This window comes from Vicia villosa, linkage group LG1 (assembly GCF_029867415.1).
Source record: "Vicia villosa cultivar HV-30 ecotype Madison, WI linkage group LG1, Vvil1.0, whole genome shotgun sequence".
NCBI classification, from domain to species: Eukaryota; Viridiplantae; Streptophyta; class Magnoliopsida; order Fabales; family Fabaceae; genus Vicia; species Vicia villosa.
In genome coordinates, this window is record NC_081180.1 from 158,840,937 (window position 1) to 158,855,937 (window position 15,001).

At 32.8% G+C, this 15,001-nt stretch overlaps 1 protein-coding gene and 1 non-coding gene across 2 annotated transcripts; one reads left to right on the forward strand and one right to left on the reverse strand.

Annotated features, from left to right (window-relative positions):
- Positions 1-7,468: 7,468 nt before the first annotated feature.
- On the forward strand, positions 7,469-8,419 carry LOC131658224 (uncharacterized). Its single transcript, XM_058927547.1, has one exon. It carries the CDS (start codon positions 7,469-7,471, stop codon positions 8,417-8,419), a length of 951 nt encoding a protein of 316 aa, XP_058783530.1.
- Positions 8,420-9,172: 753 nt separating this feature from the next.
- TRNAW-CCA (transfer RNA tryptophan (anticodon CCA)) lies at positions 9,173-9,244 on the reverse strand. The gene has a single exon. It is a non-coding gene; the product is annotated as a tRNA-Trp (tRNA).
- Between the last annotated feature and the right edge of the window lie 5,757 nt (positions 9,245-15,001).

Below are 15,001 nucleotides of genomic sequence, written 5' to 3' on the forward strand. Positions count from 1 at the left end.
ACATCTTGTATTATCTGATGAAGGGCGAGAAGATTCATCTTCCATCTCTTCTTTTCAACTATTTGAGAGACTCAATCATTGAGACCAGAAGTAGTGAAACTGGGAAGTCCAATAAGAACTACATTCCTCTGGGAAGACTTATATCATATGTTCCAATTGAGAGTGGTCTTGTAGAACATCTAAAAAAACTAAATCTTACGGAAGATATTGTAGCAGAAATTGGAAAACCTTTCAATGGAAATAATCTTAGAGGCATCAACATTCTTAAGAAGTCCTCAGCTGTGGTCAAACCAACCATCCATATAAATTTCCTAAGTGTGAGAAATCAAATGATTCTAGTTGAATAATATCATCTCTTCATAAAGGTTGATCTATAATATGCTCTAGAAACATATCTTAGAATGCATGAAGCTGAAGGTGTTGATACTTTTTCTATCTCTTATGATGCACTTGCTGAAGAACCCCTTCTCCAATCGATGCAAAAAGAAAGTCTGACTCTGCTCAAAAAAGTAAAAATTCTCATCATAAGAAGCTCATAATTCTAGAGCAAGGATATTCTGCAAACTCTTCAAGGAATGTTGCACTGGCTTCTTATCCGACTCCGACTAGTAAGTCCTCTGAATATCTCAATATTATTATTTCTTTTTCTGACATTAGATTTATTAATTCATCAATTTCTACACCACCTCCACAAAATTCAACCACAGTTACCACAACATAAATTCCACTCTCATCAATGCCCTGATTTATTTAATTAATTTTTCATGAATAATTATGTGATTGTGTGGGTGCTTGTTGATGCTTTAGAGTGTTAGATGAGCCCTTAGGTGAAGGGTGGTAACCTTAGAAATGTTGAATTTAAGGTATTTGAGGTGTTCGAGTAAAATTGTAGAGATTTGGGGGTGAGTCAGCAAAAAGGATTAAGTAATAGTGATAGTAATAATCAAATAATTATTTTAATTATTATGGTTATAAAGACTTTATGAAATAAGTATTTTATTTGAAATTAATAAAATAGATATTTAATAGGATTAATATTTATTTTATTTTATTAGAACGAATTTTTTAATTAGTTGGAATAAATTATAATAGTAATAACATTATAATAAAAAAAAAAAGGGAATAGAGAGCGACGTTTTTGGACAGAACGTGAAAAGGTAGAAAAAGGAAGAGAAAGCTAGGGTTTGAGGAAGAAAAAGAGATCCTCATTGTTTAATTAATCTTGCTAGGAAATACCAAGGTAAAGGTGGGATTTCCTATCGTATAGAGTTTTGCACGACTATATGTGGGTGGGTGTCTCTTGTTTCTTTGATTGATTTTCTCTTTTATATGATGAATTATGAAATTGTATGATAATGCTATGTTGGTGTGTGTTTGGTGAATTGTGTGTTAATGCTATTGAAATTGTATGTCGATGCTATTAGAAACGTGTATTTGGTTGAGTGGTATAATGAGCAATTGTTGTTATTGAGGGTTATTGGGAATCAGAGTCGGGACCCAGTTATGAATTGGTATGATAAGTTTGGGGTTTTGGGATGTTTTGGAAATTGATTTTCATACAAACATATAGTAGAAAATTGCCTTTATCGCAGTGGTAACCAGCTACCACTTTTGGTGTAACCGTTTACACCCGAAAAAACTTACAAACGTGAAAAATGGACTTTTAGGGAGTGTAACCGGATATCGATTATGGCGTAACCGGTTATCGATTATGGCGTAATCATTTATGTGTTTTAGCGTAACCGTTTACCACTGTTTTGGCAGGATTTTTGTAAAACTTTCAAAATTCATAACTTTAGCTTCGAGTGTCTGATTCAGGTTGTGTTCAAAGCGTTGAAAGCTGGTACAATGTACTTTCATTTAAAAATAGTTCCACTTTCTAGAAATTATTTAAATGACATGTAATGGTGTTGTATGGTGACCATGGCGTTGTTGTTTACGCGTTTTGTAGTAGTGTTAGCAACTAAGTTAAAATACTAGTCTTGATACTTGTAGAGTAGATGGTCACGGCACATGACATGAGAAATGCATATGTTCCAAAGTCACGACATATGACATTTAGTCTTTGCTATCTATTGAAGCAAGGGTTGGCTTTTCGTGGTCACGATGAATCAATATAATCTTATAACAAGGAAACTTCCTTGAAATGCTTAGATGGTATGCTGACAAAAAAAAGAAAAAGTGAGATGAGTTGTATTATAAAATGCTCTAGAAAATCTAAAAATGACTTCTCCGTCAATTCAAAGAGATATCATTAAAGTGGCGTCTTTGGAAACTACCAAAGCAATTGTTAATGACCTTGGAGATGAATTGTTTTCTAATCTTGTTGATGAATCCAAGGATATATCTGATAAGGAGCAAATGGCTATTGTTTTGCGTTATGTTAACAAAGATGGAATTATTGTTGAACGGTTTTGGTATTTCTCATGTTAAAACTACAACATCCTTGTCATTGAAAATGGCCATAGGTGATTTGTTATGCAAACATGGACTCACTACTTCTAGAATTCGAGGACAGGGTTATGATGGTGCGAGTAACATGCAAGGAAATATTTTTGGTCTTAAGAGTTTGATATTAAAGGAAATCCCATATGCATTTTATGTACATTGTTTTGCTCATCAATTGCAACTTACATTAGTTGCTATTTCTAAAGATCACCTTCAAGTTTGCTCTCTTTTTAGCCTAATATCCACTTTATCAAATGTTATAGCTTAAAGATCATAAGCATTGTCTTTGAGGAATCACTAAACACCCATTTGTGTGTCTTGTTGCACATGCATTCATGGGGAGATGATACTCCGGTTTGGTAGCTTTGATCCTATTGTGGAAACGGAAGCGGTGAACTATAAGTTCATATTGTTAGCTTGGATTCTAGTCAGGAATCGGGAGCGTGGCTTTGATTCAAAATTAATCGAAAATGAGGTTAGCATGAAGTTCACGATTGTACCACATGCATGGGTCGCATTAGATTGCATTAGAGTCACATTGTGTGCTAATTGATGGTTAAATTTGATGTGTGCTTATGTGATAATTGGTAATTGTTATGTAGTGGAATATCGATGATGAACTTGCTATGTGTGATATTTGTAGAATTCATTTATGAACATGAAGTGAGATTAATTGTTGGATAATTGTATGTTATATTCATTTTTCATAATATACATATTTGTAATGATGTGAATTCTCACCCTTCTGTTTGAATGATGTTCTATGCGACATCGCGCAGGTTCGGAAGAGTAGTTGTGCTTGCACGAGGATTAGTCGAGGAGCTTGTTCGGTTATTTCACTTTATTTAGGTAGTGAGTCAATGCTCTGGTCATGTAACAAGGGGGTATTTGATCTCATATTTTGTAGCTATGAGATATTATTATGTTTTCTCCTATTTGGTATTGTATTTTGGATATAATATGTTAAGAGGCCTTGGTGCTGGTATTTGGATCCATATGACATGCTTATGATATGATATTGTCATCCTGTTGGTAGATGATTATATATGGGATATGATCGTTGAATTTATTTTGAGAAAACAATTATTCCATTGTGATATGCATATTGATGAAACACGAATTTTTCAGACGTGTTATAATTTTGATCAAATGTATGTGATTGTATGCTTGTTGTTGGTTTTCATTGTTATGGAAACGACATGTGGCACCTTTTATTATATGCATTCTATACTCTGTTATTGTATTGAACTATTTGGGGTTAGAAAAGGGGTGTTACATTAGTGGTATCAGAGAATGGTCGGCCAGCTAGTCAAGGTTATTAATGTCTTTATTCCTGTTGTATTAGATTTATGTATCTAACACGATCAATAGTGTTTGTCTGTTGGTTGTTGGTTGTCTCAGGACAATGGTTGCGTGAAGGAATGACGATGCTATTGCTGAAGCATTGACAAGGTTAGCTGGTGCCATTGGGCAAGCGTCGCACAAGATTGCTGGTAATAGAGAGGAGAATGAGTTCCGTGCTTTGCGAGACATCCGATAGAAAAAGCTTCCGATCTTTGAAGGAGATAATGAACCTGACAAGACACAAGCATGGTTGAAAGCGATCGAGAAGATCTTTTGAGTCATGAATGACCTATATTGTGATCAAATTGTTGATGATTCTCTAAGCACAATTTGCTCTTGTCATGTGAAGAGAAGTTATTGGGAATGATGAGATGAGTTCATAGCAAAAAGAAGCACTAAAAGTTGTTAAAAATTGATAAAGTTATGCCATTTTGGTCATAGAATCAACAAATTACCAAATTAGGTCAAACATCTCAAATCAACTTTGAATATTTTGGACTTTGCTTGCTATATAAGGCATGATGAAGCACATAAGACCTTGAAATGATGTTAACTTGAGGCACACTTGATGATGAGGCTCGTAGCTTTATGAAACTTGATGAAGAAGGCATGGAAATAAACACATGAACCTATGGAATTTCTTGATAAATCAAACCATAAAACCTTGAGATGAACTTGGTCAAATGAAGCTAAGAGATGCTAAAAACATAAAAATTTAATAACAAGAGTGTTACTTTGAAGTTTAATCCATTGAGATTCAATGAATGATTAGTTGATTGAGAGTCGATCCTCAAAATCCTAGCTTAGGAGAGGAAATAAACGTATTTAGCTCAACACCTATAAAATATAAAGAGAAACAAAACATATTTTTTTTGGATTTTGGTTAGAGAGTAGTATAACATTAAACATATATGCACAAGATACACAAATGGGTGTTTAGTGATTCCTCAAAGACAAACTTAGAGAAAGAAGAGATAACAGAGATTAAGAGGAAACCTTAAGATTATAATCTTGATGCAATGCAAGAATGTAAGATGACGAGGGATCTTAAGGTTAAAAATCAGGGTATGACAGAAGAGTAGCTTATATTGATAAACACTTGAAGATCCTTTTCTAGTGAACATTCAACATTCTTCAGAACTGCTGATGTTTCTATAGAATCGTATGAATAATTCTTCTAAGATGTGTCAGCACTGATTCTGATGATATTTTCAGATAACTATACAGAATTAATCAAAATTTTATATTTGTACACTTAAGAAACTATTAGAGTACAAAATTATTACAGATAAAATATATACATTGTTATCATCAAAATTAGAGATTAAATGCAGAACCAAATCTTGTTTTAACACAAAGTGTTTCAGAGTATTCCAAAAGATAGAACGAGATAGATTGATTCTATTGAGAAAAAGTCAACGATTTCTCAAAGTCAAAGTTTGACTTTTGAGGATTTTTGTCAACCATTTGACACCAAAGTCTCCTCGTTTTGATCACCATACAAAGAGTTATGCTCACTCAAAGGGGCTAATATGAACACGGGCTCCATCATGTTTCAGCATAACACTCATGTTCCATCTACATTACATTCTCCTTGTGTACATGTGATATCATAACCTCATCTCAACCACACTTCACACCGCCCATACTATTATCCATATAATGCGCTAATTTTGTATTTATATGTAGTGAAATACAAGAGGGGAGACAATGACACTATCAAATTAGAAAAGAAGATTCAGAAAAAGAAGAAAGTGACTTATTTCTTAAAAAATAGTAATCTAGAAGAAAAAAAAAACTTCACGAAACACATCCAAGTATTTCACACGTAACACTCATGAGTTTAAGTTCCCAAGAGTCGTCATGATGATATCTACGAAAAGTCATTTGTAGCATGGTGCATTAAATGCATGGTTCCTTAAAGAAATGAAACGATTCTTATTCAATTGTTGAAGAAAGTTACTTTCAGCGCCTCGAGAGAACTCAACTGTAAAACACATCCAACGACCACCCGGGAAGAGCGGCGCACAGATAGCTAGTTCCTTATATTTCACCTCCGTTCAAACATCTCATTTCTAGTTCCAGGAAGGAACAAATCCCTATTTTTATATTTCAAAATTAATTCTTTAATCATTTAAAAAATTTAAAAATAGATATTTATATATTTATATCTTAGTTATTTATTTCTACAGCATTTCCATCGACCTGATTTTATTAATCTGTAACATATCTTTCATTTATTTTACAAACACATTTTAAACTCTGATTTTATCACAAAAAAATATTTAGACACTGTTTTTTAAACCCACACAATCCACCCCCTCTTATATTTAGATTCACTTGTTCATCATGATGTTCAAAAGGAAAATTATAAGTTGCATCATAAAGTCATAAGCATTCCTATAACTGACATTTCTTTCAAGGAACGTGATAAGATTGTACACTGAATTAGTAACAATGGTTTTTTATTCACTTTGTCTGAACTATGAAGGTAAAAGACAAGTGAAATAATCCAAGGAAAATGCTTTGATAAATTACCATGAGTTGTTCAAAATGAAAGAACGTGAAAACAAAGAGACCATATTAAGTATTTATACTCAAAATGTTTAACAAAAGTTATACTATTGTTGATCATGTCAGGAAAATCCTTAGGTGTCTTCCAAATAAATGGAGACTAACGGTAAACTACTGAAGAATTAAAGAATAATGTGGTTCTTGAAGACCTCATTAGATCCTTTCAAATCATAAGATAGATCTTGATGAAGATGAATTCCAGGAAGCCAAATTTTATTCCTTTAAAGTATAAAAGCAAGAAGATCAAGGCTTAGGAAGATAAAAAATTAGAAGATGAAGATAATGTAGAAACATTAGAAGAAGGGGAGCTTTCCTTAGTCTCTAGGCATGTGCGACATCTATGGGCCATAAGGAAGAAGTTGTTTGACAATATGAAGTTTAAATATTTCAAAGATCAAAGACATGAGAAGGAAGCTAACAAGAAGATAATTGACTATGAATGCAAATAACCTAGATACTTCATAAATTAATGTCCTAGGTTAGAGAAAGGGAGGTCCAATAAGAATGGATATGGAGGAAAGAAGAAAAGACTCATATGCGTATGAGATCAATTTGATGAATCCTCTGATAAACAAATGGTTGTTGTTTTGCGTTATGTTAACAAAGATGGAATTATTGTTGAACGATTTTGGGTATTCCTCATGTTAAAACTACAACATCCTTGTCATTGAAAATGGCCATAGATGATTTGTTATGAAAACATGGACTCACTACTTCTAGAATTCGAGGACAAGGTTATGATGGTGCGAGTAACATGCAAGGAAAGATTTCTGGTCTTAAGAGTTTGATATTAAAGGAAAGTCCATGTGCATTTTATGTACATTGTTATGCTCATCAATTGCAACTTACATTAGTTGCTATTTCTAAATATCACCTTCAATTTTGCTCTCTTTTTAGCTTAACATCCACTTTATTAAATGTTATTGGGGGATCTTGCAAAAGGAATGACATGCTACATGAAAGACAAATGATTAAGGTTCGAGATGCTTTGGAAAATGGAGAAATTGTTAGTGGAAAAGGTTTGAATCAAGAAACTAGTCTGAAGCGACCTGCTGATACTCATTAAAGTTCTCACTATGCCACTTTGGTGAATTTGATATTGATGTATAGTTCCACTACAAGTGTTCTTGAAACTTTGAAAGATGATGTATCCGCTAAATATGCAAGAGGCGAAGCAAATGATCTTTTACTTTTAATGGATAATTTTAATTTTGCACTCACTTTGCATTTGATGAAAAATGTCTTAGGTATTTCAAATGAGTTTTCGCAAGCATTGCAAAAGAAAAATCAAGACATCGTCAGTGCCATGAACTTGGTTAACATCACAAAGAAAAGATTACAAAATCTAAGAGATGATGGGTGGGAACCTTTATTGGAAGAGGTGAGTTTATTTTGCATTGAACATGATATTGACATTCCGAATATGGATGATATATTCTTTCGTGGTAAATCAAAATGTGGAAGTGATTCTCATTCTATCACAATAAGGAATCACTATCGCATTGAATTATTTTATATTGTTCGGGACATGCAGCTTCAAGAACTTAACAATCGTTTTAATGAGACAAATAGTCGATTGCTCATTTGTATGGTTTGTTTGTGTCCAAGTAACTTGTTCTTTACTTTTGACAAGGCAAAATTGATGGAATTTGCAAAGTTTTATTCAAGTGAATTTTGTCCGACTAGTTTGGTGATGCTTGATAATCAATTTGAGACTTACATAATTGATATGCGTATGAGTGCTGAATTTGCATCTTTGAAAGGAATAAATGATCTTTCGAAAAAGTTGGTTGCAACTAAAAGGCATATTGTTTATCCATTACTTTATAAGCTTTTGAAGTTAGCATTGATTTTACCTGTCGCCACAGCAACTGTTGAACGATCCTTTTTTGCTATGAAGATTTTGAAGACTAGATTGCGTAACCGAATAGGAGATGAGTTGATGAACAATTGTCTTGTAACTTATATTGAGAAAGATGTGTTCTCTAAAATTGATAATGAGTTGATTATTCAACGGTTTCAAAACTTGAGACCGCGTAGAGGACAATTATAGAGAATATGTAATTTCTTTGAGTACGATATAATTTTTTGAATATATAATATTATAATTATTAATTAAATTTTAAAGGTTTGCACCACCTGAACAAAGGTCCTGGCTCAGTACGACACCGTAGGTAATTACTTTCTTTCCTTTATCAATAATGTGCTTTTAGTTGAAGCCTAATGCATAATTTAATGAGGATAAGTGAATAAAATTTGTAAATTGGTTCCTAAAATAGACAAACAAAATTTAAAAAATGAATATCTAATTTAACATATAAAAGAAACAAAATAGAAATGAGAGACATTAAGTAAAATCATTTGAGTTACTTGAAAATTTTAATTTCTTCATAGTTTCTAATTTTGAATTCAAACAAAGTTTTTAGTGTTTTTTTCTAAGAATTTAAGGTGGGACTCAAGCTTTAACGAACACAAAATTTGAGTTACTTGAAAATTTTAATTTCTTCATAGTTTCTAATTTTGAATTCAAACAAAGTTTTTAGTGTTTTTTTCTAAGAATTTAAGGTGGGACTCAAGCTTTAACGAACACAAAATTTAATTATAAAAAATTGATTGGTGGCCTAAAAGAGTGACCAAGCTATTTTAATAATGTAACAATATTTTGTTTGTTCACCCACCAACATGGCATAGCCGCTCTTTTAATAATGTAACAATATTTGGTTTGTTCACCCACCAACATGGCATAGCCGCTTGCTGCAGGTTAATGCTTGTAATGTATTGCAGAGATTTAGTAAAAATGAAAGAGTGAACCTGACGTGAATCGAACACGCAACCTTCTGATCTGGAGTCAGACGCGCTACCATTGCGCCACAGATCCACTTGATGTTCACTTTTCGTCTAAATTATATAAAACCTTTGGAAAGTACTACAAAATGTTCGTTGGTAATATAAGTATCAGATAATTTTGTTTATACAAAATGTTTTGTTACATTCAGAAGTCAACTTAAGCTACATTTGTTCATTATATTTAATGGTGCTGTTATTTTAGGTTGATGAATTAAAATCAGATTTCAACATTCTCTAATAAAAAACAAAAAATACTTGGTGTTAATTTAGTTTGGATGAATTAAATTTGTGTTGAAAAATAAACTTTAAACTTTAAATGCACTAATTAAAAAAACATTTTTTATATTAAATTCGTTAATGTGTATTTTTAAAATATGTGTTTGCATTTTAAGTTAATATCACTTTTTGAATCCTACTATTAATCATAAAATATAAATATTTAAATCTAACATTAATTAATCTTCAAATTCGAATTTAATTTTGTCATGCAGCAATGTTAATCTCTTGTGGGAGAGATTTGTCGTTTATTATAGTTCTCATTGGTTTGGGGTTAGTCTCCACAATTGTGCCTAGAGAATATCCGGTTTATACCAAACTACTCGCAAAATCGCCTCGCAATTGCACATATTGCCTTGTGATTTTTTCACATCTCTTAACACAATTGTTTATGAGTACATGTGTAAGCGGATCAGAAAAAATCGATTAAACTGACAACTTAAACCAAACTAAATCAAAAAGAAAAATTGATTTTCCGATTCAATTCAAAAGTCGAACAAAACTAATGACAAATGAGGTGGTTTGGTTTGAGTCTTGATTTTTTTTTTTTAAGAACTGAAAAAACCGAATCGATGGCTATAGTTATCCTTCTCGCATGTTTCAAGACATCTTTGTCAGTTTTCAACTTTTTTTATACCTTTTTTAATGCTTTTTCTCCTTCAACGGAATTTTTTCTAATCTTGTTACAAAATAGTTTTGATGTGTATTTGTGGTGTGAAACATGACAATTTTTATGTATGGCAATCTTTTATTGTTATTGTTGTATTTTATTTATTACTGCTTTATATGAATTAAGTACTTAACTTGTAAGTTGTTTGAAAAATAGAGCATGAAATAGATGAAAAAAATTATATAAAATATATTATTTTAAAAAATAATAGCTAGAAATACATTGAAAAACATGATAACGGGGGATGCACAAATTAATATAATGTTTGATAAGAAGAGGGATGTAAATTTATCAACCAATTCAAACCAAATTTCAATTTTTTTAAAACACTAAAAACTGAACCGACCCAACACTATGTCATAAAAGACCTACGACAGCGTTTTTTTTGGATTTTAAAAGCGCTTAAAAGCAATGTTGTAGGTGGCGCTGCTATAGGTTTTAGCAGCGCTTTTGGTTTAGGCAAAAGCACTGGCGTAGATAGGCTTAAGGCAGCGCTTTTTCTTAAAAAGTGCTTTCATATATTGGCATAAGGCAGCGCTTTTTCTTAAAAAGTGCTTTCATATATAGGCCTAAGGAAGCTCTTTTTCTGAAAAAGCGCTTTCGTTGGTGTTTTTAATAAACCAATTATTTTTATAATTTCTAATATTTTAACATATCTCAAATTCTCACTAATATTTTGAGAAATACAATTATTATTTTAAACAAATAAATTTTTTTAAAAAATACATTTAATATGAAATATTTTATGAATTAGTATTGCATATATTTATTATCAAAATACAAATAAAACATCACTAATTTTATAAGTGTTCTAGAAGCTAAGTTTACAATCAAATTCTTAAAACACAATATATATATATATATATATATATATATATATATATATATATATATATATATATATATATATATATATATATATATATATATATATATTGATTTACTCCCTAAGAAAACTAGTTCTCTCCATCCGAACGTGACTCCCCGGTGGCCATAATTGAATTTCCAACAATGCACAAATCAACTTCTAAAGCTTTCAGGGCATCATCTTCAGATCATTCTTCTCTTTTTGCGAAGGCTTTAAGTTCGGGCTGTGGAATAGAAAGTGTTAGAGCTAAAGGTGCAGAACCTTTGCCTTGCAACTGTGAAAAGAAAAAAAAATACTATTTGTTAAGTACACGCTTAATCCAACTGACCTATCCAGAGACAACATTAAAATAAAATAAAAAATGATTGCTCAATCAGCCCCCCCCCCCCCCCCCAGAAAAACGGCGTTTTACCAGAAAAAAATGATTGCTTAATCCGCCCCTCCTTGAGCATATAGGAGGGGCGGATTAAGATTTTTTTTTAAATCCATCAAGTATTTTTCTTCCTCTTTTATATTCTAACTTTTGGCTATAAGCTTTAACAAGCCAAATATTCACTGAAAGGACAAGAATAATTAGAGTACCTCCCACTACCCGTTATCATGATAAAAGGTTCAGTTCGCCATCTTTGAAGAGTATCACCCTGCATTGCAAGGAAAATAAAACATTTTCAATCAACAAGTTTCAAATAACTATTACATCATTACATTAAAATATAAGTTATTTCCTTTCTTGGATTCTTGTTAACCGCAAATCGAATATGTCCTAACTCAGATTTTAATTCCGAAAAGAATTCCTAGTTTAATCTGCATAACAAAACACTCCATCACAACAGAATACAAGTACAATACAAATCACATTCACTCAGAAAAGTACTACGATACGAACCGAGGACTCATTCTGGCAATCTCAAATTCAAAATCCTGAGCTTCAATGTCAAGTAAGTATTCGATCAGCTCTTTTGGAGTTTTAGGAACTTTATGTGACTGAGCAAATAAAAAATTAACAAACTTCAGTTACTAAATAATATATAAATTATCACTTTTCAGATTCCTTATATCAAAAAAGGCCAAACACTAAAACAATATGTTCAACAGAAAATATAACCAACGAAACACAAATCAATCCTCAATATGTCCTCATATATTTCCTTATATCCCTAATTAGTTAAGATCAGAAGTCCATAATTAGTATGAATAAGAACTAGTTCTCTGTCTTTTATAATAAGATCGTCCAACTTCTTTTTTTGACTAAAATATACACACACCAATATCAATTTAATTTTTTATAACTATTTCTTTTCTACCCCTTGCCTAAAAAAACTAACCTTATAATTTCAAAAGATGTCATTACTAGAAAGTAACTGTTTTAATCATTATATTATTAGAAAGTAAATTGAATTTCATAAAATTAAAATTGATGTACCTGAGCAAATAAATAGAGTCTCCAAACATGATAGGTATGCTCCTTTGAGCCAAGAACAAACAAGAAACTGAAAAGGGGATTGCCACGACCCCTCTCCATAATAGCTTGTTCAAAAGCACATCCCCCGTCCAAGACATACAAAGCCATTGTATCAATTACATGCCTTAGATGTTCATCCTCAGGAGGTGTAACCATTATATCAGGAACAATAGGAGTAAGAACCTAGCAAAAGTTACAGCAGGTAGATTAGGGGTAAGAACCACTATACCGAAACAACAAATTATGAGAAGCAAAAGCAGAGCCAACATCACAAAAACCCTAAAAAAAATTCAAACATCATCATCATCCAAATACACAAAACCTTCATAAATCGTTTGAAGAAAAACAGAAAGAACATTGTTCATCATATTCATCAAGCATCAAACTCAGAAAAAACCCATAAATTGTTGAGAGGGAAGAAGAGAGACTCAACGAACAAAAAACCAGAAAGATCTCACTGTAAAATCATCATCATCTTCTTTTGGAATCGCGTCACCATCACCAAAACCCAACAACATCATCTCCACGAAATCGAAGAGAGCTTCGAATCAGAGAGAAGAAAAGGACGAGCGGAGATTCACGTCAGAGAGAGAACGGAATCGAAAAAGGGTTTGAGTCACCGGTGATTGATCGGAGAAGAAGAGGAAGACGACCAGAGGAAGAGAGAAGCCACCGCAGTTTTGTTGAAGATGAAGGGCGTCGTTCTTGTGTTGAGGAGGAAAAGAAAAGAACGTGTTTTGACCAACACAAACCCTAATCCCTTTTCCTATTTATTATTTTTTAAATTTTTTTATTCTGTTAGTTAATTAATTTTATTTTAAAAATTTTAATTTTAAATTAGCTACGAGTGCTTTTCAAAAGCGCCTTTATAACCAGCTTATACCAGCGCTTTTTAGAATAAAAGCGGTTTCGTATCCTACCTTTATAGCAACGCTTTTAAAAGCGCTTTCATAACTTACCTATAGCAGCGCTTTTATAAAAGCGCTTTCTTAAGGTAGCCTATAGCACCGCTTTTCAAAAGCGCTTTCGTAGGATCACCTATACCAGCGCTTTTTTCCCTTGTTTTTTAGTTTTGTTTTTAGCGAAACCTATAGCAGCGCTTTTTCCTAAAAGCACTTTCGTAGCTGTGCTGCTAAAAGCCAAATTTGGCGTAGTGCAAACAAATAGAGACATTATCTATTTAGATATTATCTAAAACGGTCCAAACTGAACTGATTACACCCCTATTTACGAGGGTTTGAAACAGATTGTATTACACTATATAAAGAGAGGAATAATATTGTTATTGTTTTGTGTTTAATGTGATATCAGTCTAGACTTCAATACTATTTAATTCAGTTCAAAAGTGAAGGGTATGAAAATACTTAGAAGGGGAGTTGAATAAGGGGTTTTCTTTCACAAATAAAAATTCACACGATATTTTTATTCTAGTTCGTTTGAACTCAAACTACTTCAGTCCACCCGTCAAGCTGATTTCGCCTCTATGCGTCGAGGACTTAATCCACTAATCAAAACTTGATTACAATTGGTTCACGAAGGCAACTGCCAACGTCTTCTTGATAATCTTAACCACAACTTGGTTACTCAAGGAACAATATACAACGTCTTCTTGAGAATCTTAACCACAACTTGGTTACTCAAGAAACAATACACAACGTCTTCTTAAGAATCTTAACCACAACTTGGTTACTCAAGAAACGATACAACAATAACTTCTAACTAGTGAACTTAATGCTCAGTGTTGCACAAGTCTGAAGATGTTCTTGTTGATACCATTGAACATTGAACTTAGGGCCTTGGAATTGCCCAACGCTAACTCTTCTTCAGATTTGCTCCATTGAGTTTCAGGGATTAGAACAGTGGTTCCATCTTCCAGAATTTTCTTAGGATGTTTCCATCCATTTTCAACAGCTCTCCAGGCCTTGCTGTCCACTGACTTAATGACTGCTACCATACGAGGTTTTCAATAGTCATAGTTAGAGCCATCCAGGACAGGTGGTTTGTTTCCAAGCACTAACAGTTCCTTCTCCATAGTACCAGAATTTTGTTATCCCTAGATCTCACCCAGATGTAAACAGGCAGGGTGCCTGCTCTGATGCCAATTGAAAATTCTAGTAACACACGCTCGATGTCAAACTGGATGTTATGAAGTTGTGAGGTTGAAGATTCTTAACACTCACTAAGATATTACAAAGTTGTGAGGTTGAAGATGAAGTTCTTATTTGCTTTTTACGATTTCAGTTTGACAGTGTTTTGGTTCTTTTGCGCAAGAGTTGGTTTTTGCTTCTGAATCAGAACTTCTATATATAGACGCTGAGGAAATGTGACTGTTGGGAGCATTTAATGCTTTGCGTGAATAGTACAACGATGCATTTAATGTTTCACTCTTTTGTCAACTACCTCGAGCCATGCTTCGACTGCTTTTACTGACTTTGCCTTTTGTAGCTTCTAACGTTCCTTTTGTCAGTCAAAGATTTGACGTTATAGCCTTTTCATCTTGTACTTGCTTCTG